This window comes from Schistocerca gregaria, unplaced genomic scaffold (assembly GCF_023897955.1).
Source record: "Schistocerca gregaria isolate iqSchGreg1 unplaced genomic scaffold, iqSchGreg1.2 ptg000008l, whole genome shotgun sequence".
NCBI classification, from domain to species: Eukaryota; Metazoa; Arthropoda; class Insecta; order Orthoptera; family Acrididae; genus Schistocerca; species Schistocerca gregaria.
In genome coordinates, this window is record NW_026061700.1 from 1,586,665 (window position 1) to 1,609,402 (window position 22,738).

General features: G+C 39.0%; 1 protein-coding gene across 1 annotated transcript in view; it reads left to right on the forward strand.

Moving 5' to 3' along the window:
* LOC126301101 (chaplin-A-like) overlaps positions 1–22,064 on the forward strand; it is a 119,700-nt gene extending 97,636 nt beyond the window's left edge. The window contains exon 16 of the mRNA XM_049991691.1: positions 21,982–22,064. Within this exon, the coding sequence (XP_049847648.1) occupies positions 21,982–22,064 (83 nt within the window). The remainder of the gene's footprint in view (positions 1–21,981) is intronic.
* The last annotated feature ends 674 nt before the right edge of the window (positions 22,065–22,738 follow it).

Here is a 22,738-nt window from a genome sequence, read left to right on the forward strand (position 1 = left end):
TCTAACAACAAGAAGCGATAGAGCAATTAGATGAAAAGAAGCAGAAATTACAAACATTGGCCAAATGACTTAGAAGATACAAAAATGTGGAAATAGAAGGAAACAAAACCAAACATTCAACACAAACCAAAAGAAATCTTAGAAGACAATATGTAACACACACATTGAAACGGACAATCCACCAAACATAACAGACATGGAACACTTCTGGAGCAACATGTGGTCAAACCTGGTACAGTGTACCAGGCATGCATGGTGGATTCAAGCAGAAACAGGCATATACAAGATTATACCACAAATGCCTGAAGTGATAATTTTGCAACATGAAGTCACCAAAGCAATTAATTCTACTCACAATTGGACAAGATAAAATAGCAAATTTCTGGCTAAAGAATTTAACCTCAACACATTCACATCTAACTAAATTATTTAACAGCTACATTGCAGACCCATACAGATTCCCTGATACACTTACACATGGAATAAATTATATGAAACCTAAAGATCAAGTAGACACAGCAAACCCAGTTAAATACCGCTCCATAATATGCCTACCAACAATATAGAAAATATTAACTTCAGTCATTACACAGAAATTAATGACACATACAACACAGAACAAAATTATAAATGAAGAACAAAATAGGCTGTTGCAATGGAGCACGAGTATGTAAAGAGCAACTGATAATAGATGCAGAGGTAACATATCAAGCTAAAACTAAACAAAGGTCACTACACTATGCATACATTGAATACCGAAAAGCTTTTGATAGTGTACCCCACTCATGGTTACTACAAATATTGGAAATATACAAATTATATCCTAAATTGCTACGGGTCCTAAACATAGTAATGAAAAATTGGAAAACCACACTTAATATTCAAACAAATTCAAATAACATCACATCACAGCCAATACAGATTAAGCGTGGAATATACCAAGGAGACTCATTATGTCCTTTCTGCTTCTGCCTTGCTATGAATCCACTATCCAATATGCTAAATAATACTAATTATGGATACAATATTACTGGAACATCCCCACACAATATCACGCATTTGCTATACATGGATGATCTAAAACTACTGGCAGCAACAAATCAACAACTCAACCAATAACTAAAGATAAGGTAAGCATTCAGCAATGATATAAATATGGCTTTTAGAATAGTCAAATGTAAGAGAAATAGCATAGTCAAGGGAAAACAAACTGAACAAGAAGATTACAAAAACTCGAACTCGGGACCTTTGCCTTTCGCGGGCAAGTGCTCTACCAATCGAGCTACTGAAGCACGACTCACGCCCGGTACTCACAGCTTTACTTCTGCCAGTATCCATCTCCTACCTTCCAAACTTTACAGAAGCTCTCCTGCGAACCTTGCAGAACTAGCACTCCTGAAAGAAAGGATATTGCGGAGACATAGCTTAGCCACAGCCTGAGGGATGTTTTCAGAATGAGATTTTCACTCTGCAGTGGAGTGTGCGCTGATATGAAACTTGGTAGAGCACTTGCCCGCGAAAGGCAAATATCCCGAGTTCGAGTCTCGGTCGGGCACATAGTTTTAATCTGCCAGGAAGTTTCATATCAGCGCACACTCCGCTGCAGAGTGAAAATCACATTCAAGAAGATTACATATTGGATAACCACAGTGACTGCATAGAAGAAATGGAAAAAACAGATGCCTATAAATATCTAGGATACAGACAAAAAATAGGAATAGATAATAAAAATATTAAAGAACTAAAAGAAAAATATAGAGAAAGCCCAACAAAAATACTGAAAACAGAATTGACAGCACGAAACAAACCAAAAGCTATAAATACTTGTGCTATACCAATATTGACCTACTCATTTGGAGTAGTGATATGGAGTAATACAGACCTAGAAGCACTCAATACACTTACACAATCACAATGCCACAGATATAGAATACATCACATACATTCAGCAACAGAAAGATTCACATTAAGCAGAAAGGAAGGAGGAAGGGGATTTATCAATATAAAAAACCTACATTATGGACAGGTAGACAATTTAAGAAAATTCTTTCTAGAACGAGCATAAACTAGCAAAATACACAAAGCAGTCACTCATATAAGTACATCGGTCACACCACTGCAATTTCGTAACCACTTCTACAACCCTTTAGATCACAAAACATCAGCAGATACAAAGAATGTGAATTGGAAAAAAAAAACACTACATGCCAATCTCCCCTATCATCTAACACAGCCACACATCGATCAAGACGCATCCAACACATGGCTAAGAAAAGGCAATATAATCAGTGAGATGGAAGGATTCATGATTGCAATACAGGATCAAACAGTAAACAAAAGATATTACACCAAGCATATTATGAAAGATCCCAATATCACAACAGATAAATGCAGACTTTGCAAACAACAAATAGAAACAGTAGATCACATCACAAGTGGATGTGCAATACTAGCAAATACAGAATACCCCAGGAGACATGACAATGTAGCAAAAATAATACATCAACTGCTTGCCTTACAACATAAACTTATACAACAACATGTTCCCACATAAAAGTATGCACCACAAAATGTACTGGAGAATGATGAATACAAATTACACTGGAACAGAACCATCATAACAGATAAAACAACACCACATAACAAACCTGACATCATCCTCACCAATAAATAGAAGAAATTAACAACTAATCGAAATATCAATACCCAATATGACAAATATACAAAAGAAAACAGGATAAAAAATTAAAAAATACATCCAACCGGCTGAGGAAGACAAGGATATGTATCATCAGGATAAAGTTGACATTATACCAATTATTCTGTCAATTACAGGACTCATACTACACAATATCCACCAGTACAACAACGCAATACACCTACATCCAAACTTATATATACAACTACAGATATCCGTAATTATTGATACATGTTCAATTACCCGAAATTTCCTAAATGCAATATAACATATACCGTACAGTTAAAAGGAAGGCACACTTGATCAAGGTTCACGTCACTTTCTACTTTAGACCAGACATAACGTCTGAGATCAGAAAGAAATAATAATAATAATAATAATGGAAACATCATCTTATTTATGTATATCACCTCATCCTTGTCGGTGACGACTATTAACAGCAAGGTGTTATTTTCACCTGAATTTTGGCCACACAATCATCCAGAGGAATTTCCATGGATACTATAATCACCTACCAGAAATGCAACCTTCTGTCAGAACTGTACTGGCCCCAGGCAGCATCTGGTAGGATCTTCCCTTTAATTCACTCCAATGTCATTAGTGACCAGATCCCCCTATGTATCAACCTGGAAGCAACCTCTGGGAATCACCATTTGCAGTGTCCACTTTTCTCCAGGTAAGATAACTCCTTATGTTGCACTGTACCTTAATCCAGCAATTTCCACCCCTGTTTCTCCTCCTTCGGGACCTGAATGCCTGCAACTGACTATGGGAGAGTATGTCTTCAATGGGTAGGGGTCTCTTAAATAACTAGCTTATTACAAACCTGAATTTGTGTCTCCTCAATGATGGTTCCTCTACCCAGTTCAGTGCTCATCATGACACCTTTACTGCTATTGATCTCATGATCTCCTCCCCTGCCTTTGTGGTTTCCCTACATTTGTCATCACATGATGACCCTTTGTGATAGTGACCAGTTTCCAGTGATTCTATTGTATACCTGCTGCTGCCAGGCAGACAGGTCTCAAAGTTATGCATTATTCAGGGCCAATTTTCCTTTATATATGTGTGCTATGCATTTGTACACCTCCATGTTGAATTCCATTGATATAGTCAGTCAAGGTATATATGCCACTCTTCTTCACGCTGCTGGCACTGCTGTGCCCCCCATCCACAGGTCCTCCATTGTCAGCTGATACTGTGGTGGGTCAAGGGCATCACAGTCGCTGTCCATAACCACTGATGAGCATTGCAGCAATTTAAGTGATACCTTTCAGAGACCAACCTCTTCGCATTTAAGTGTGTCCATGATAAGGCTCATTATGTTATTAAGCAGCATAAAAAGGAATGCTGGGAGCACTATGTGTCCTCTCTGGGGACATATTCATCTTCATCGCAGATTTGGTCCACGCTCCGCAGCGTTCTGGGCTGCCAGTGACCATCAGTTGTCCGGGGCCTTAACCTTGAATGTGGTCTGTGCACTGATACATTGGTCCTCACAGAACACCTTGCTACACACTTTGTGATGGCATTGACATCATCTTTCTTTCCTACTAACTTTCTCCAGCAGAAGTGCGGTGTTGACTAGACCCCTCTTTGTTTCATCCCACACCACACGGAGCCCTATAATGAACCCCTCACTGAATGGAAATTGTTGCAGGTTCTTACCTCTTCACGGGACATGGCACCTGGCCAAGATTACATCCACAACCAGATTGTCTTGGAACTTAAACTGCATTTGGTTCACATCTGATTTATGGTCACAATGACGAGACAGTATAGGTATTCCTTTCCTTAAGACCAGGAAGAACCCAACAGCTCCCGACAGCTACCACCAAATTAAGCTGACGAACGTATTATGTAAACTGCTTGAGAGGATGGTTAGCTTCAAATTATGTTGGGTACGCAAATCTCTGTGCCTTTTGTCCCCATATCAAGCAAGACAATCTCCAACTGACCATTTACTCGGATTGGAAACAGCCACCTACAGGTTTTTACCCACTGCCCACATCTTGTCGTGGTCTTCTTTTTACCTAAGGCCCATGATATGGGTTGGTGCCATCACATTTTAGTTACCCTCCATGACTGAGGCTTCAGTGGTCCGCTTCAGAATTTTATCCACAAATTTTTCTCTCAGCGTCTCTTTCAGGTTCAAGCTGGCGCTTCATTCAGCACCCTGGCATTCTAGAGAATGATATCCCACAGGGGTCGGTGGTAAGTGTCCCACTCTTCCTCTTTGCAATCAACCTCTGTTGAGCCTCTGGTTACCCTGGCATTGTACATTGATGATTTTTGCATGTGATGTAGCTCCAACTAAATAGCATCTGGTGAGCGCCGGCTCCAAGATGCCATCCCATGGATCTCTGCGTGAGCCACCTCCTATGCCTTAAAGTACTCTCTCTCCAAAATGTGGGTTATGCATTTTTACCATAGACTCACAGTACACGCCAATTCAGATCTTTATTTAGGTGACCAGTTCCTCGATGTTGTACCACAGTCCTGTTTCTTGGGCCTTATCTTTGGTAACAAGCTGACATGGCTGCCCTACATTTGCCACCTAAGGACTGTATGTGGGAGCTTAATGCTCACTACTTTCTGGCCCATGTCTCTTGGCGTGCAAACTGTATCACTCTTTTCTATCTTTACTGTGATCTGGCCTTGTCCAAACTAGATTGTGGTAGTCAGGTTTATGGCTCTGCAGACTTTCACACTAGTCTTATCGATAGTCCCTCACAGAAGTGGGGCATCCCCCGCCACAGATACAACAGAGCAAACTATCACTTTCTTATGCAGTCATCATTTGCCTGTTCCCTGACCATCCGATGTACCCTGTGCTGTTCACCAATAAGGGATGTCTTGCTCCTGAGACCCGCTCTTGTGTGGGACTGACAGTTGGCATGCGTCACACTTCCCTGTGTTAGCATCCCCATCTCCACTCACTGTAATGCACCTCGTGTCTTTCCTTCCATAACCCCCCCCCCCCCCCCCTTTCGATTGTAACTAGACCATGGTTTAGGACTGATCTATTCCATGGTCCGAAGATCTCTGTGTTGCTCCTTTCGTTCTCCACCAATATGTACGTGCCATCCTTGAAGAGTTCCAGGGTGCCACAATCTTGTACACTGATCATTATAAGACAGGCAGTAAGGTGGAATACACTTTCATGTCTCCTACTGTCTTAGCAAAAAATTTACTGCTGGGATCATTAAGTGTGTTCACAGCATAGATTCTAGCAATTCAGAGCCCTCCACTTTTGTTTCTCAGGCCTCCCTCCAAGTGTTCCAATACTTCAGACTCAATGAGCAGCATGCATGCTATCAACCAATGCTAATCTCATCATCCTAGGTCTCTGTTATCCATGCCCTTCTCTCTGCCCCTGAGTGTGCCGCCTGTTCAGTTGTCTTTCTCTGGGTCCCAAGTCATGTGGGCATCCCTGGGAATGAACTGGCTAACCATTTGACTAGAGAAGCAGATACTTACTGCCATTTCCTTCCATGATTCCAGGTGTGGATATGCGGATCTATGTCATATCCCTCTTTGCCCAAAAATGGAATGACAGCTTGTGTGCTACTGCTCATAGTAATAAACTCACCACAATCAAGTAGTCTACTCCTCTCAGAGGGAGTCCAATGTTTTCGGCCGTCAATGCATTGGTCCTACCAGGCTCACCCATTGTTTCCTCCTAAGTAATCTATGTAATGCCCCCCCTCCTCTACCCCACCATCCCTCTATGTGGTTGTTGAGCCAGACTGATGGTATCCTGTAAATGTTTCTTTTTTTCAGTATAAAATTATTTGGATTTTCTGAATAAAACAAATCAAGTTTCACACTTCTCATGGAATTCTAAGTGTGTTTTCTTATTGCTGCAAAGTAGATGCACCGCATAAATGGTTGTAGCAACTTGGTGTGTAACCTCTGATGGCAGTGCTCGCTGACTGCAAGCAGGGTATCTTTGCGGAATTAGACAACGTTTTGTTTTCAGATGTTGTATGGCTTTCTGTGTGACAAGTGACTGTTCATATCTGTAAACATAAATGCTTTGCCATATGTGTTGACTTGTGGAGTTTGCTTTGTGTCGTTTAGCTGTTCAATTTTGCATATTTGATGAATTTTGCTCATACCTGTTTTACATATTTGGTTTGTGGATATCAATATGCCCTGCTTCAGCAATTGAGTGTTTAAGAAAAGGCACATTGCAAGGAAGAAGAAATCTTTTTGTTTTGTTTTGTTTTGTTTTGTTTTGTTTTGTTTCAAAGGGAGATGCTGCTCAGACTGCTTCACCGACAACTCCTAATGAATGTGACAAAACTTTTTCCAGCAAGAAACTTTGTGACAGGAAAGAAAAATTTGAAAATTACGAAAGTGACAGTAATGATGTGAATGAAATAACTAACCTTTCCTTGCTCTCTTATATTTTGAAACATAACACATTATGCCAAATTTGCAAAGAGAGAGGACTGGAATTGAAAATAACTTCAAACATTTGTTTGGCATGTTATTGAAGTGTAACAAGTGTGCTGCAGAAGCTTCATTTTCTAACATTAATCCTCATAGTGGTAATAGTGGAATGAAAGTGTAAGATATAATTGTGAGGCTAATGTATGGCTTGCGTTGCATTGGCATGGGCAGTGCTGCAGGGAAAATGTTACGTGGAATTATGAACTTACCAAAACCGCCAACCAAGTTTGAATTTTGTAATGAATTGGTGTGATCTTCTGCTGAAGATATTGCTCAAGCAACACAGAAGAAAGCAGTTTAAAAATCTGTAACAGATAATGGGAATTTTAGAGATTTAACCATTGCTTTACATAGATCAAGGCAACATAGAGGTCATAAATCTCTAAACAGAGTTGTGACAGCTACAAGTGGAGACAGTTGCAAAGTAATTGATGTTGTTGTTCTCATAAAACATTGTAGATGTAAGGGCAATACCAAGGATGACCATATTGAAAGTTGTGAAGCAAATTTTCATGGCACGAGTGGAGCGATGGAAGTAGAGGGAGTAAAAGCAATATTTTTCAGATCACAGGAATGGAATGATGTACAATACACTAACTAGGAGATGGCGATTCTAAGGGATATAAAGCTGTAGACAAACTCAAACCTTATGGTAATGAAATTCACATTAAAAAACAGGAGTGCTTTGGACATGTGCAGAAGCACATGGGGGCTCACTTGTGCAAACTAAAGCAGACATTAGGATCCCAGAAGTTTGGTGGTGGTAAGACGCTAGGAGGAAGAGGAAGATTGACAGACAAAGCAATTGATAGATTACAGAGATATTATGGGTGTTCAATTATGCAAAATACAAGAACCATTGTTCATATGAGTAGAGCGATATGGGCATTACATTTTCATACTGCATCAACAAACGAACATCGACAACATGCATTGTGCCCCACAGGTGATGACTCATGGTGTAAGTACCTATCAGGAAAGGAATATGCCCATAAAAAGTGTTTCCCAAATGCTGTAATTGATTTAATTAAGCCCACATTCAGAGATTTATCACAGCCAAGTTTATTGGTAAAGTTTTTACATGGGAAAACTCAAAAACCAAATGAAGGTGTAAATAATTTAATTTGGATTAGGATTCCCAAAAGTGTGCTAGTACAGACAAAAATATTGCACTTTGGAGTGTATGATGCAGTGGAAACATACAATGAAGGAAACATTGTCAAATATGATGTGCTGAAACGTTCAGGTTTACAACCAGGACACACCACAATTTCCACAAAGTGCTTAATTGATGGAGAAAGACTAAGAGTTGCAGGAAGAAGAGACAAAAGCCTACAACATGCAGCAAAAGGGAAGAAAATGTCAGTGAAAAGGAAACTAACACTGCAAACAGAAGAGGATGCTGATAATCCATCATATGGGGCAGGAATGTATTAAAAAACTTAGGAAGCCATTTCCTGTAACTTTAAAATTTTTATCTTTGAGGAACATTTTCTCAAAAACTGCTAACAGTATATCAATGAAATTTATACAGAATATTGGTTACTTCTTTGCCTTCATTTTTATAACAAATTGTAAAAAAATATTGTATATAACAAGAGTTAAAGAAGAAAAAGTGCAAAATTTTAGAGAAAAATGACCATCTGTCTAAAAAAGAAAAACCAATAAATATTTCTTAACATGGCAATATATGTTTGTAGAGAAGTACTCATTGAACATGTATGTGAAATTTCAGAGCAATATGTTTCATGATTTTAGAAAAAAATGTTCCTTCTATTTGCTAAAATTAACATGGAGGAGATGGATTATTCCAGCTCCCCTTAAATTTAATATTACCAGATGAATCTTGGATGATTGAACAGGTCCTCAGTTTCCTTTGTGAAAGTGGTTTTTATTTCCAGATATAATTTTCTACTTCAGTAATCTTAGAGCAGGGCTTGGGACCTCTTTTACCGTCTTTTCAGTGTGGGACCTCATGAACACTCCCCCATGGAAAGACCACTCCACATTTTCTGCTTTTTCCTTTCTTTTTCCAGTTTTTAGATTTGGTCTAACCTTTTATGGCGTTTGCTGCGTCTCTTTAATCTTCATTATTTTACTATTTGACACCCCTGACTGGGTGCATACACTTTCAGCGGACTCTCTTTCATCTGTGTCTAACTTTGGAATCGCTGGAATGATGACCTCGCTGTTTGGTCCCATAACCCCTCTCAATGAACGAATTGGTCAAGTCAGTTGCGTCATTAATGAAATCCTGTCACCTGCATTGGCATGATCTGTTATTTTGAAACCTCAAATAGCATGTTTCTGAAGTTTTCCCTGTTATCAGCACGTCTGTCTGTCTGTCTATGTCTTAAACAATTCACTCTGTGGCTGTGAATCTTCATATTTATCCACTATCTTTGGGAGCTGTTCCAGCCTGACAGTAGTACCCAAAGTGTTCAAAATCCCCTTTATGCCAAATTCATTTGCAAACTTCAGCAAACATGTGAGCCATGCTTTCACCACTGAGGTTGTAATAACAAGTTCCTTTCTTAAAAATTTGTCCATCATGGAAGGTTAGCAAAGCATGTGTAAGCAGATGCAGCATTCAGAATGAGTGGGAAATTTACAGGAATCAGAATAACCAGACCATGTAGTTAGCTTATAATGTGCCGTGTCTGTCACTGCCTTCATCCCCATGCTGCTCCATTGAAGCTCACTGCATTTTCACCCACAGGTGGCTGCCCAACTTGCTATTTCATCGAATCCATAACAGTCCAGCCCACATGGACCAAAATGTTAGTGTCCACAGACAGGAATTTAAATCATCAGTTTTATCTGAGTACCGGGAATTTAAAGGATGTATAATGGTTCAGATCCATTCAGATGGCAGTGAATGAGGGTGTGTGTAAAGAATCACTTATAATTAACACTTACCACACACAAAAGAAAACACACACATTCACCCTTTAGTGTAAGAGGAGCATATGCATTGACCTGTGACAGATGCCAGATTAAGTACTCTTTCACAACTGTTCCCCCCTCTTGCTGTGGCAAGTGTCCTATTAGTCACACTAGGAGTGGTGGCATCTTGGCCATTGTCCCTCAGATAGAAATGGCTTGAGAGAGGGCAGTGTACTCCATTGGCTCGGTCAAGTGTAGCAACTGAACAACCACCTACTCCTGTCCGCTCGCAAGCATCACGTATCCCATCAAAGACAAGGCTACCTGTAAAAGCAGTCATGTAATCTAAAAGCAGTCATGTAATCTAAAAGCTAAGCTGTGATCACTGTGCCATGTTCTATTGGATGAGACAACCAACAAGCTGTAGGTTCACATGAATGGTCACAGAGAGATAGCTGGACCACCCAGTTGTTGAACATGCTGCCCGACAGAGCGTCCCGCCCGACAGAACATGCTGCCCGACAGAACATGCTGCCCGACAGAACATGCTGCCCGACAGAACATGCTGCCCGACAGAACATGCTGCCCGACAGAACATGCTGCCCGACAGAACATGCTGCCCGACAGAACATGCTGCCCGACAGAACATGCTGCCCGACAGAACATGCTGCCCGACAGAACATGCTGCCCGACAGAACATGCTGCCCGACAGAGCGTCCCGCCCGACAGAGCGTCCCACCCTTTAATGACTGCTTCACAGCGTGCACCATCTGTACCCTTCTTTCCCAACCTAGCTTCTGTGAACTGCATAGGTGCGAATGGCCCCCTCCCCATTGCAATATGTCATATGTCCCTGGAGACCACACCTCATCTCTTCACCCCCCCCCCCCTTCCACCAGCATCAAACTCTATTAGTCCCTGTCCTCCAAATGCACCACTACGCAGTACAAGGAGTCTTTTTTCCCCCCTCCTCTAATTCTCTCCTTTTCCTATCTCCTTCCCCCCCCTTTTCCCATCCCTCTTCCTTGTCCAAAATTCTGATTGCACATAATTCCCCTGCCCTGTCCCTACCACACTACCACATCACTGTATGCAACCACAACCAGCACTTCAGTCACGTACCCCTACCCTGGTATCACCCCCCCCCCCTTCCTGCCCCAGCCTCATATCTGCCCTGCCCACCCAGATGGCTTCTCCCATCATGTGCAGTTGCTCTGAGTCCCACCTTCATTGGCAGAGACAGTGGTTATTTGCATGTGAGCTGTTTGCCATAAGTTCACATGTTTGGTAGTTTTCTTGTTGTGCCTGTATACATCGTATCTCCACTCTATGGTAAGTAGCAAGCTACTATTTTCATATTATTATTATTATTATTATCATCAATATTCAGTCCTGGTTTTCTTTATTGTTCAAATATTTATGTATGAATGTACAGATGTGTCTTGGTGTTTACAAAAATTGTTCATCTGTTTGCATTGTGATACTGTAGCAAATTGAGATTCTGTAAAATTATGTTTCTGGAAAATGTCATTGGAGTACTGTAACCAATGAAATGCATAACTTCATCATTCTTAAGTTTTTCAGCCAGTGTTACATAAGCCGAAATGAAATGCCTCCTCTTTCACTCGAATTTCTGCTCACAAATTTTTACCTATCCCTCATCCTCCTTTTGGCTTTCAGTTTGGCCTCTCATCATTCTGGTTGTGTTTATGGATTACGCATGTACTTCTTTCACTGTGTTCACTTGTACATAAAAACTACTACTTAAACTGTAGAGAGACTGCTGTTATATTACTGAGATATCAATGGTTAACCTCTGGATCCACTGTCTTAAGCTGAGGGTTATGTAAAGTATGAGACACTCCATTGAGTGTCACTACATCAACATCTACACCTATATGTACATGCATACTCTGCAAATCACATTCAAGTCCCTAGCAGATGGTTCATAGAACCACCGTCACAATTCTCTATTATTCCCATCTCATATGTTGTTGTTGTTGTCGTTGTTGTTGTTGTTGTCTTCAATCCAGAGACTGGTTTAATGCAACTCTCCATGCTACTCTATCCAGTGCAAGCTTCATCATCTCCTAGTATCTACTGACCTACATCCTTCTGAATCTGTTTGGTGTATTCATCTTTTGGTCTCCCTCTATGACTTTTTCCCTCTGTGCTGCCCTCCAATACTAAATTGGTAATCCCTTTATGGCTCAGAACATGTCCTACCAACCGACTCCTTCTTCTAGTCAAATTGTGCCACAATCTCCTCTTCTCCCCAATTCTATTCAATACCTCCTCATTAGTTATGTGATGTACCCATCTAATCTTGAGCATTCTTCCGTAGCACCACATTTCGAAAACTTCTATTCTCTTTTTGCCTGAACTATTTATCATCCATGTTTTACTTCCATACATAGCTACACTCTATACAAATACTTTCAGAAACGACTTCCTGACACTTAAATCTATACAAAAAGTTAACAATTTTCTCTTTATTTAGAAACGCTTCTTTTGCCATTGCCAGTCTACATTTTATATCCTCTCTACTTCAACCATCATCAGTTACTTTGCTCCTCAAATAGCAAAACTCCTTTAAGTGTCTCATTTCCTAAGCTAATTCCCTCAGCATCACCTGAGTTAACTCGACCACATTCCATTGCCCTTGTTTTGCTTTGTTGATATTCATCTTATATCATCCTTTCAAGACACTGTCCATTCCATTCAACTGGTCTTCCAAGTCCTTTGCTGTCTCTGACACAATTAAAATTTCATTGGCGAACCTCTAAGTTTTAATTTCTTCTCCATGGATTTTAATTCCTACTCCTATTTTTTCTTTTTTTCTCTTTACTTGTTGCTAAATATACAAATTGAATAACATTGGAAATAGGCTAAAACCATGTCTCACTCCCTTCTCCAACCATTGCTTCCCTTTCATGACCCTTGACTATTATAACGCCCATATTGTTTCTGTACAAATTCTAAATAGCCTTTTGCTCCCTGTGTGTTACCCCTGCAACCTTCAGAATTTGAAAGAGAGTATTTCAGTCAACATTGTCAAAAGCTTTCTCTGAGTCTACAAATGCTAGAAACATAGGCTTGCCTTCCCTTAATCTATTTTTGAAGATAAATCCCCCACATGAAACATGGACCTTGCTGTTGGTGGGGAAGCTTGCGTGCCTCAGTGATACAGATGGCCATACCGTAGGTGCAAGCACAATGGAGGGGTATCTGTTGAGAGGCCAGAGAAACGTGTGGTTCTTGAAGAGGGGCGGGCAGCTTTTTCAGTAGTTGCAGGGGCAACAGCCTGGATGATAGACTCATCTGTAACACTAACCAAAATGGCCTTGCTGTGCTGGTACTGCAAACAGCTGAATGCACGGGGAAACTACAACCATAATTTTTCTCCAGGGCATACAGCTTTACTGTATGGTTAAATGATGATGGTGTCCTCTTGGGTAAAATATTCCAGAGGTAAAATAGTCCCCCATTCCGATCTCCGGGTGGGGACTACTCAAGAGGACATAGTCATCAGAAGAAAGAAAACTGGTCTTCTATGGATCAGAGTGTAGAATGGCAGATCTCTTACTCGGGCAGGTAGGATAGAAAATTTGAAACAGGGAAATGGATATGTTAAAGTTACATATAGTGGGTATTAGTGACGTTCGGTGGCAGGAGGAACAATACTTTTGGTCAGGTGAATACAGGGTTATAAATACAAAATCAACTAGAAGTAATGCAGGAGTAGGTTTAATAATGAATAAAAAAATGTGAGTTTGGGTAAGCTACTCCAATCAACATAATGAACACATTAATGTGGCCAAGATATACGTGAAGCCCATGCCTATGACAGTAGTATGTGATTATATGCCAACTAGCTCTGCAAATGAAGAAATTGATGAAATGTTTGATGAGATAAAACAAATTATTCAGGTAGTGGAGGGAGACGAAAATTTAATAGTGACAGTGACTGGAATTTGATAATAGGAAAAGGGAGAGAAGGAAACCTAGTAGGTGAGTATGGATTGGGGGTAAGAAATGAAAGAGGAAGCCACCTGGTAGATTAATGCACAGTGCATAACTTAATCATAGCCAAAACTTGGTTCAAAAATCATAAAAGAAGGTTGTATACTTGGAAGTATCCTGGAGATACTAGAAGGTATCAGACAGATTACATAATGGTAAGACAGAGATTTAGGAACCAGGTTTTAAATTGTAAGACATTTCCAGCGGCAGATGTGGACTCCGACCACATTCTATTGGTTATGAACTGTAGATTAAAACTGAAGAAACTGCAAAAGGTGGGAATTTAAGGAGATGGGACCTGGATAAACTGAATAAACCAGCAGTTGTACAAAGTTTCAGGGAGAGTGTAAAAGCACAAGTGACAGGGATGGGGAAAAGAAATGTAGTAGAAAAAGAATGGGTTGCTCTGAGGGATGAAGAAATGAAGGCAAGAGGATCAAGTAGGTAAAAATACGAGGGCTAATAGAAATCCTTGGGTAACAGAAGAAATACTGAATGTAATTGATGGAAGAAGAAGAACACCCAAAATTTATTGAAATAAGCAGGCAAAAAGGAATACAAACAACTCAAAAAATGAGATCAACAGGTAGTTCAAAATGGCTAAGCAGGGATGTCTAGAGGACAAATGTAAGGATGTAGAGGATTATCTCACTAGGGGTAAAATAGATACTGGCTACAGAATTGTATGAATATCAATAGCTCAGATGGAAGCCAAATTCTAAGCAAAGAAGGGAAAGCAGAAAGGTGGAAGGATTATGTAGAGCATCTACACAAGGGCTATGTACTTGAGGACAAAATTATGGAAGTTTAAGAGGAGGTAGATGAAAATGATATGGGACATAAGGTACTATGTGAAGAGTTTGACAGAGCAATGAAAGATCTAAGTTGAAACAAGGCCCCGAGATTACACAACATTCCAATACATGTTCACCTACTAGGTTTCCTTCTCTCCCTTTTACTACTGAGTGCCTTGGGGGAGCCAGTCCTGACAAAACTCTACCATCTGATGAGCAAGATCAATGAGACAGGTGAAATACCCTCAGACTTGAAGAAGAATATAATAATTCCAATACCAAAGAAAGCAGGTGTTGATAGATGTGAACATTACTGAACTATCAGTTTAATAAGTCACAGCTGGAAAATACTAATATGAATTCTTTACAGATGAGTGGAAAAACAGGTAGAAGCTGACCTTGGGGAAGATCAGTTTGGATTCCATAGAAATACTGGAACTTCTGAGGCAATACTGACCTTATGACTTATCTTAGAAGAAAGATTAAGGAAAGGCAAACACATGTTTCTAACATTGGTAGAATTAAAGAAAGCTTTTGACATTGTTGATTGGAATACTCTCTTTCAAATTCTAAAGGTTGCAGGGGTCAAATACAGGGAGTGTAAGGCTATTTACAATTTGTACAGGAACCAGATGGCAGTTATGAGTGTTGAGAGACTCAAAAAGTAAGCAGTGGTTGGGAAGGGAGTGAGACAGGGATGTAGCTTCTCCCCGGTGTTATTCAATCTGTATATTGAGCAAGCAGTAAAGGAAGTAAAGGAAAAATTTGGAGTAAGTATTAAAATCCATGGAGAAGAAATAAAAACTTTGAGGTTCGCCGATGAAATTTTAATTATCAGAGACTGAAAAGGACTTCGAAGAACAGTCAAAAAGAATTGACAGTGTCCTGAAAGGATGGTGTAAGATGGACATCAACAAAAGCAAAACGAGGATAATGGAATGTAGTTGAATTAAGTTGGATGATGCTGATGGAATTTGATCAGGAAATGGGACAGTTAAAGTAGTAAAGTAGTTTTGCTATTTATATAAGAAACACACACATCTTTCCATATGAGCTCTGATTTCCCTTATTTTATTGTTCCTACCTATGTAGGTCAGTGTCAACAAAATATTTTCGCATTCAGAGGAGCAAGATGGTGATTGAAATTTTGTGAGAAGATTCCATCGCAATGAAAAACGGCCTTCTTTTAATGATTTCAAGCCCAAATCCTGTATCATTTCTTTCGCGATCTCTCCCATATTTCTCATTAAGACAAAATGTGGTGCCTTTCTTTGATCTTTTTGATGTACTCTGTCAATCCTATCTGGTAAGGATCCCACACTGCACAGTAGTATTCTAAAAGAGGATGAACAAGTGTAGTGTAGGCAGTCTCATTAATAGGTCGGTTACATTTTCTAACTGAACTGCCAATAAAAGTCAGTCTTTCGTTGGCATTCCCCACAACATTTTCTGTGTGTTCCTTCCAATTCAAGTTGTTTGTTATTGCAGTACCTAGGTACTTAGTTGAATTTGTGGCTTTTAGATTAGGCTAAACAAGTTCCTTTCAGCATTCATGTTGATGACTTCACACTTTTCATTATTTATGGTCAATTGCCACTTTTTGCACCATTAAGATATCTTTTCTAAACCAATTTGCAGTTTGTTTTATTCTTCTGATGACTTTATTAGTCGATAAATGACTCAGATGGCTGCTCAGATTGTCTCAAAAATGATTTGTATAGATATGGAACAGCAAAGGGCTTAAAACACTTCCTTGGGGAATGCCAGAAACCACTTCTGTTTTACTCGATGACTTTCCTTCATTTATTACAAACTGTGGCCTCTCTGGCAGGAAATCCAAATTCAGTCATATAACTGGGGCAATATTCCATAAGCACGCAATTTCAGTACCAGTCACTTGTGTGGTAGTGTCAAAAGCCTTTTAGAAATCCCTTGTCAATAGCACTCAACACTTCATGTGATAATAGAGCTAGTTGTGTTTAACAGGAACGATGTTTTCTGAACCCATGTTGACTGTGCATCAATAGACCGTTTCCTTTGAGGCAATTCATAATGTTTGAACACAATATATGTTCTAAAATCCTGCTGCATATCGATGTTAATGATATGGGCCTGTAATTTAGTGGGTTACTCCTACTACTGTTCCTGACCTGCGCAACTTTCTAGTCTTTGGGTAAAGATATTTCAATGAGCGAACAGTTGTATATGACCATGAAGTATGGAGCTAATGCATCAGCATACTCCAAAAGGAACCTAATTGGTATTCAGTCTGGTCCAGAAGACTAGCTTTTATTAAATGATTTAAGTTGCTTCATTACTCCGAGGATATTTACTTCTATGTTACTCATTTTGGCAGCTCTACACAATTTGAGTTATGGAATACTTACTCCATCATCTTTTGTGAAGGCGTTCTGGATGGCTGTGTTTAGTAACTCTGCTTTGGTAGCACTGTCTTCAGTAGTATCTCCATTGCAATCATGTAGAGAAGGCATTGATTGTTTCTTCCTGCTAACATACTTCACATGCGGCCAGAATCTCTTTGGATTTTCTGCCAGGTTTTGAGAGAAAGTTTTACTGTGGAAACTGTTTTAGTTTCCAATTATTTTAACTTGATTACTGTGAATAATTTATTATGAGCGAATGGGGCATAAAGAAGTAAGTTTTCTAGTTTCAAATGAAACCCACAGCTCACAGTTCTGAAAGTATGAGTGAGATGTGGAATATTGCAGCTTGCACTGAATCTTCTGCTTGTATATGCTTAAGCACTAGTAATGTATTTAAGCTATGATATCATTTATCCCCCCCCCCCTCCCCCTTCGCCCCTTGAAAAATTCGGTTAGAGTGCTACATTAGACCAGCTTCAAATAATGTGAATTCTTCAGATATCCAAAGTAATTTGTAAGAAAACTGTCATTATATATGCCTCAAAAGCTCATTTCTCTGTTACTAGGACATAGTTATTAAATTTGCAAATTTATTTGTGGTATGAAGCTAGTGAGTAGCTGAATGAGGAAAAGTAGGTCTCTAATAAAACCTTGGTGGCGCTTGCTTCATACATTTGTTGTAATAAGAGGACTTTAGATTACTGCTCATGAACAAGCTCAGAATGTAGCAGTAGTTGAACATGTAAATGCTGTACTTAAAAGTATTGCTCCCATGATTTTGTTTAGAGGAAAGATGTATAAAGGTGAAAGGCACATTAATTAATCTGGCAACACTTGCATGAAGTAACAGAAAAGGCTCAGTGATAGCCAGTATCCTCACAAAACCTCCCTCATTGTTAATGGAGGTAAATCATGTCGTGATGCCAATTATTGTTGCTGCTGCTTAATTAAACAATAGATACTTTATTGCTTCTAAAGAAATTAGAAATGTGAACATTCCCTACTTTAAAAGGGTATTTTCAAACCATCTGAATATTTTGGGATGTTGCTGACCTAAGTACTGGATAATTGGAAGAGATAAACCAGTCACATGTGTTGTTGGAAGTGCCTGGCTGAAAGAAATGGCACAAGGTGAGCTTGACTGTTTCAAAGAAACAGGAATCTTTCCTTCAAATCCTCAAGTTATTCCCAAGTCTAGACTTGCATGTTCAGTTTTTACAGAGCGTCAAATTTCACCTGAGATGACTTTAACTTATTATCTAATCATTCAGCAGTGAACAGTTCTCCCCAAGTTATAACTCTAATGTAGAGAGAATTCATCCAGAACATTCACAGAACACTGCCAAAGAATGACAGATAAATGGCCACAGTATCTAACACACATGCTACAGCATTTCATGGTATTATATCTACTCCACAACTATAGCAAAAAGAACCACCATCTCATTGCAGGTCTCAAAATACTCAGATCAAATATTGTTTTGAATTTTTTGCTAGCAGAAAAGGAACACCAACAAAATGTTATGGTTCACAACAAAACCAAAAATATTTGTCAAGCAAAGAAACAGAACATCACAGCCTAATGGGGTAACCTGCTTGGAAAACCAATCAGGACATAATGGTACCCAGGAGAGAGCAGCATCAAATTTCAAGATTTATTATGTTCTGAAGATAAAGAACCTTTATTTATCCTGGTCATGTGGATTATCTGTAAAATGACAGTTGAACATTTCAATGCCACTTGGAAATTTTCATTTATCTTTCTTGTTTCATTATTTGTGTCTGTAAGTGCTGACTCAAATTTGTATTAGATTTAATAAAGGCAACGTGACGAGTAACTCTTTGTAATTTACACCAGAAAAACTATGAAGTTCATAATTTACATTTCTTCCCCAATACAGAAAAATAAATTGACTGTCTAGTATCATAGAAGCATTTTCTTGAATATCTAAACTAAATATTCAGAATCTACTGGCCTTTCAGTTACTTAATTCATAGTGTCAGCTGTTGTGAAGAGAAGGCTGACATTCAAGAGATTGGTCATGAAGACTCAATACACAAAGAAGTGCAGTTGATCAATAAAAGAAGGAAGTACAGAACTGTTCAGGGAAATTAAGGAATACAAAAATAAGTCACTGAGGGATGAAATAAAAAGGAACAGGGAAGCTAAGATGAAATAACTGCATGAAAAATGTGAAGAAATCGTAAAAGAAATTATGGTCAGAAGGACTAAATCAGTATGTAGAAAAGTCAAAACAATGTTTGCTGAAATTAAAAGTGAGAGTGGTAACATTAAGAATGTAATTCGAATTGAACTGATAAATTCATGGAAGTGAGTAAATAGGTGGAAAAGTACTTTGAAGGCCTCTGTGAAGGGATAGATTTGCCAGCTGTGGTAGAAGAAGAAACAGGAGTCCATCTGGTAAAGATAGGGTATCCAGTATTAGAATCAGAATTCAAGACCTTTGGAACCCTTGAGATAAAATAAGGCACAGTGGGTAGATAACATTCTATCAGAATATCTAAAATCATTGGGGGAAGTGGCAACAAAACAATAATTCACATTGGTGTGTAGAATGTATGAGTCTGGCAATATCCCATCTGACATTCAGAAGAGTATTGTCCATGCAATTCCAAAGACTGCAAGCTGACAAATGTGAGAATTATCACACAATCAGCTTAACAGGTCATGCATCCAAGTTACTGATAAGAATAAGAATCATAAAGAAAATTGAGGATGTATTGCATGATGATCAGTTTGTCTTTAGGAAAGGTAAATGCATGAGAGAGACATTACTGATGTTTTAGTTCATAATTGAAGCAAGATTAAAGACAAATACACACATGTTCATATGATATGTTGATCTGGAAAAAGTTTTCAACAGTGTAAAATGGTGCAAGATATTTGAAATTCTGAGGAAAATAGGGGTAAGCTATAGGAATAGATGGGTAATATACAATATTTACAATAGCTAATATGGATAAATAAGTGAATGACCAAGAACAAATTGCTTGGTTTAAAAGTGGTGTAACACAGGGATGTAATCTTCTGCCCCCACTGTTAAAATCTGTACAGCGTAGGAGCAATGATGAAAAATCAGTAATGAGATTAAAATTGAAGGTGAGAGTATATCTGTAGTACAGTTCACTGATTACATTTGCTAGAGTGCAGAAGAATCAAGTGATCTGCTGAATGGAGCGAACAATCTAGTGAGTACAGAATTTGAATTGAGAGTAAATTAAAAGAAAGATGAAAGTAATGAAAAGTAGCAGAAATGAAAAGAATGAGAAACTTAACATTGGAAATGATGGTGATGAGGTTGATGATACCAAGGAATTCTACTACCTAGGCAGCAAAACACCCAATGATAGCTGGGAAAGGAGGACATCAAAAGGATACTAGATATGGCAAAATGGTGTTCCTGGCCAGGAGTAGTCAATTGGTATCAAACATAGTCCTTAATTTGAGGAAGAAATTTCTGAGAATGTATGTTTGGAGCACAGCCTTGTGTGATAGTGAAACATGGACAGCAGAAAAACCAGAAGAAAAGAGAATCAAAACATTTGAGATTATGTGCTCTAGGTGAATATTGAAAAATATAGGGCCTGATAAGCTAAGGAATGAGGAAGATTTGCCGGAATTGAAGACGAAAGGAATATGTGGAAAACATTGATATGGATGAGGGACAGGTTGATAGGACATGGGTCAAGACATCAGGGAATGACTTCTGTGTTACTATAGAGAGCTGTAGATGGAAACAATTGTAGCGCAAGTTAGAATACATCCAGTAAATAATTGAAACATCGGTTGCGAGTGCTACTCTGAAATTAAGAGGTTGGAACACGAGAAGAATTCATGGTGAGCCACATCAAACCAGTCAGATAACTGACGACAAAAAAGCAGTTCCATAAAGGATAGACTGATGCTCATTGTAAACGTAACACGTGGTCAAGAGCAAAGTGGAGCACAGTGCACAACATGCAAATGAACATAACCTATCAAATTACAGTTGCTGCCTCACAGCCCAGGCCATCTGGTTTGTCTCCACCACCACAAGCTTTTCCAAACTGTGAAGCTGGGAGTTATCCTTACAGCACATTCACTGCTCCAGAATTCATCCTGCCCTCAACCTATGGTAACCTATGCTAACCTATGGTAACCTATTGTAAACTACTGTCCCTACATCCTTCGCCCAACATTTCGCACAGCATGCAATCTTTGGTGGTTTGCATCTAGTATGTAATTCTGTTCAAATATTGATTTCAAAATATGTTCTGAGGTTCTGCAATTCATGAATGTCAATGAAATAGTATGTTAGTTCTGTCAAACACTTCTAATATCCTTTTTGTAGATAGGTATGTCCTGTTCTTCCTTCCAATCACTGGGCACAGATTGTTAGCTCGAGGTATTTATGGTGTAATGTATTAGAGTGAAAACAGGAGTTACCTCAGCTGGAAATTGTATATAGGTAACGACAAGAATTTTTCAGGCCCTTAATTCTGGTTCAATGTTAGTGATTTTAGCTGTTTCTGAATTCCAGTGACACTAATATCTACATCAGTCATCTTTGCAGTGGTGTAAAAAGGAAACTGAACCAATTCTTCTGTATCTTCCTTTGTAATGAAAAGATATATGTAGTGAGAACTAGTAAAATACTGTGGAAGAAAGAATAGGATACCTGGTCAGGGCATTTCAGGGCTGTCAACACAAAGTTAAATAGCAGTAATTATGGAATAGGTTTAATAATGAATGATGATGATGATGATGAGGAGGAGGAGGAGGAGGAGGAGGAGGAGAATATGAAATGCAAGCTACAATAAAAAAATGGTTGTATATTTGGGAAATATCTGGGATCACTGGAAGCTTTCTAATAGATCTAATGGTGAGATAGATATTTTGACACCACATTTTAAACTGACATTTCCTGGGGGAGATGTGACTGCTGTCAATAAAAAGATAGAACATTATCTCTAGGAAGTTTAGATTTTGTACTGCAGAAATGTCAATACTGTCTTTAGAATTTGCCTATCAAAATAGATTGAAGAAGGTTAAGTCCCATATTTATATCATTTATGGATACTGAGGAAGATGAATTCAGCAGTTATTCTCTCAAAGATCTATACATGAATGGAATATAAAAGAAGCCCAAACAATGGTACCATAGGAAGTACTTCTACCATGCACTACACTGCAGTCTGCAGAGAGTATAACTGTAGGTGTAAATGTGTACTTAATAACATTTGGGATAGGCTATAATCTTGTCTCCCTCTCTCCTCAACTGCACTGCCCATATTTATCTGTTTTTTTTTCTCTTACAATTACAGCTGGTTTCTGAAGTTGCAAATAATATTTTGCTCGCTGTATTTCATCCCTGCCACCCTCAAGATTTCAGTGTGTCTAGTCCAACCCATGTTGTTTCAAGTTTTATGCAGGGATATGGTGAGGAGAGGGTAGGACAGCGAGATGCATTGGGGAGTTCACATGGTGTATTGGA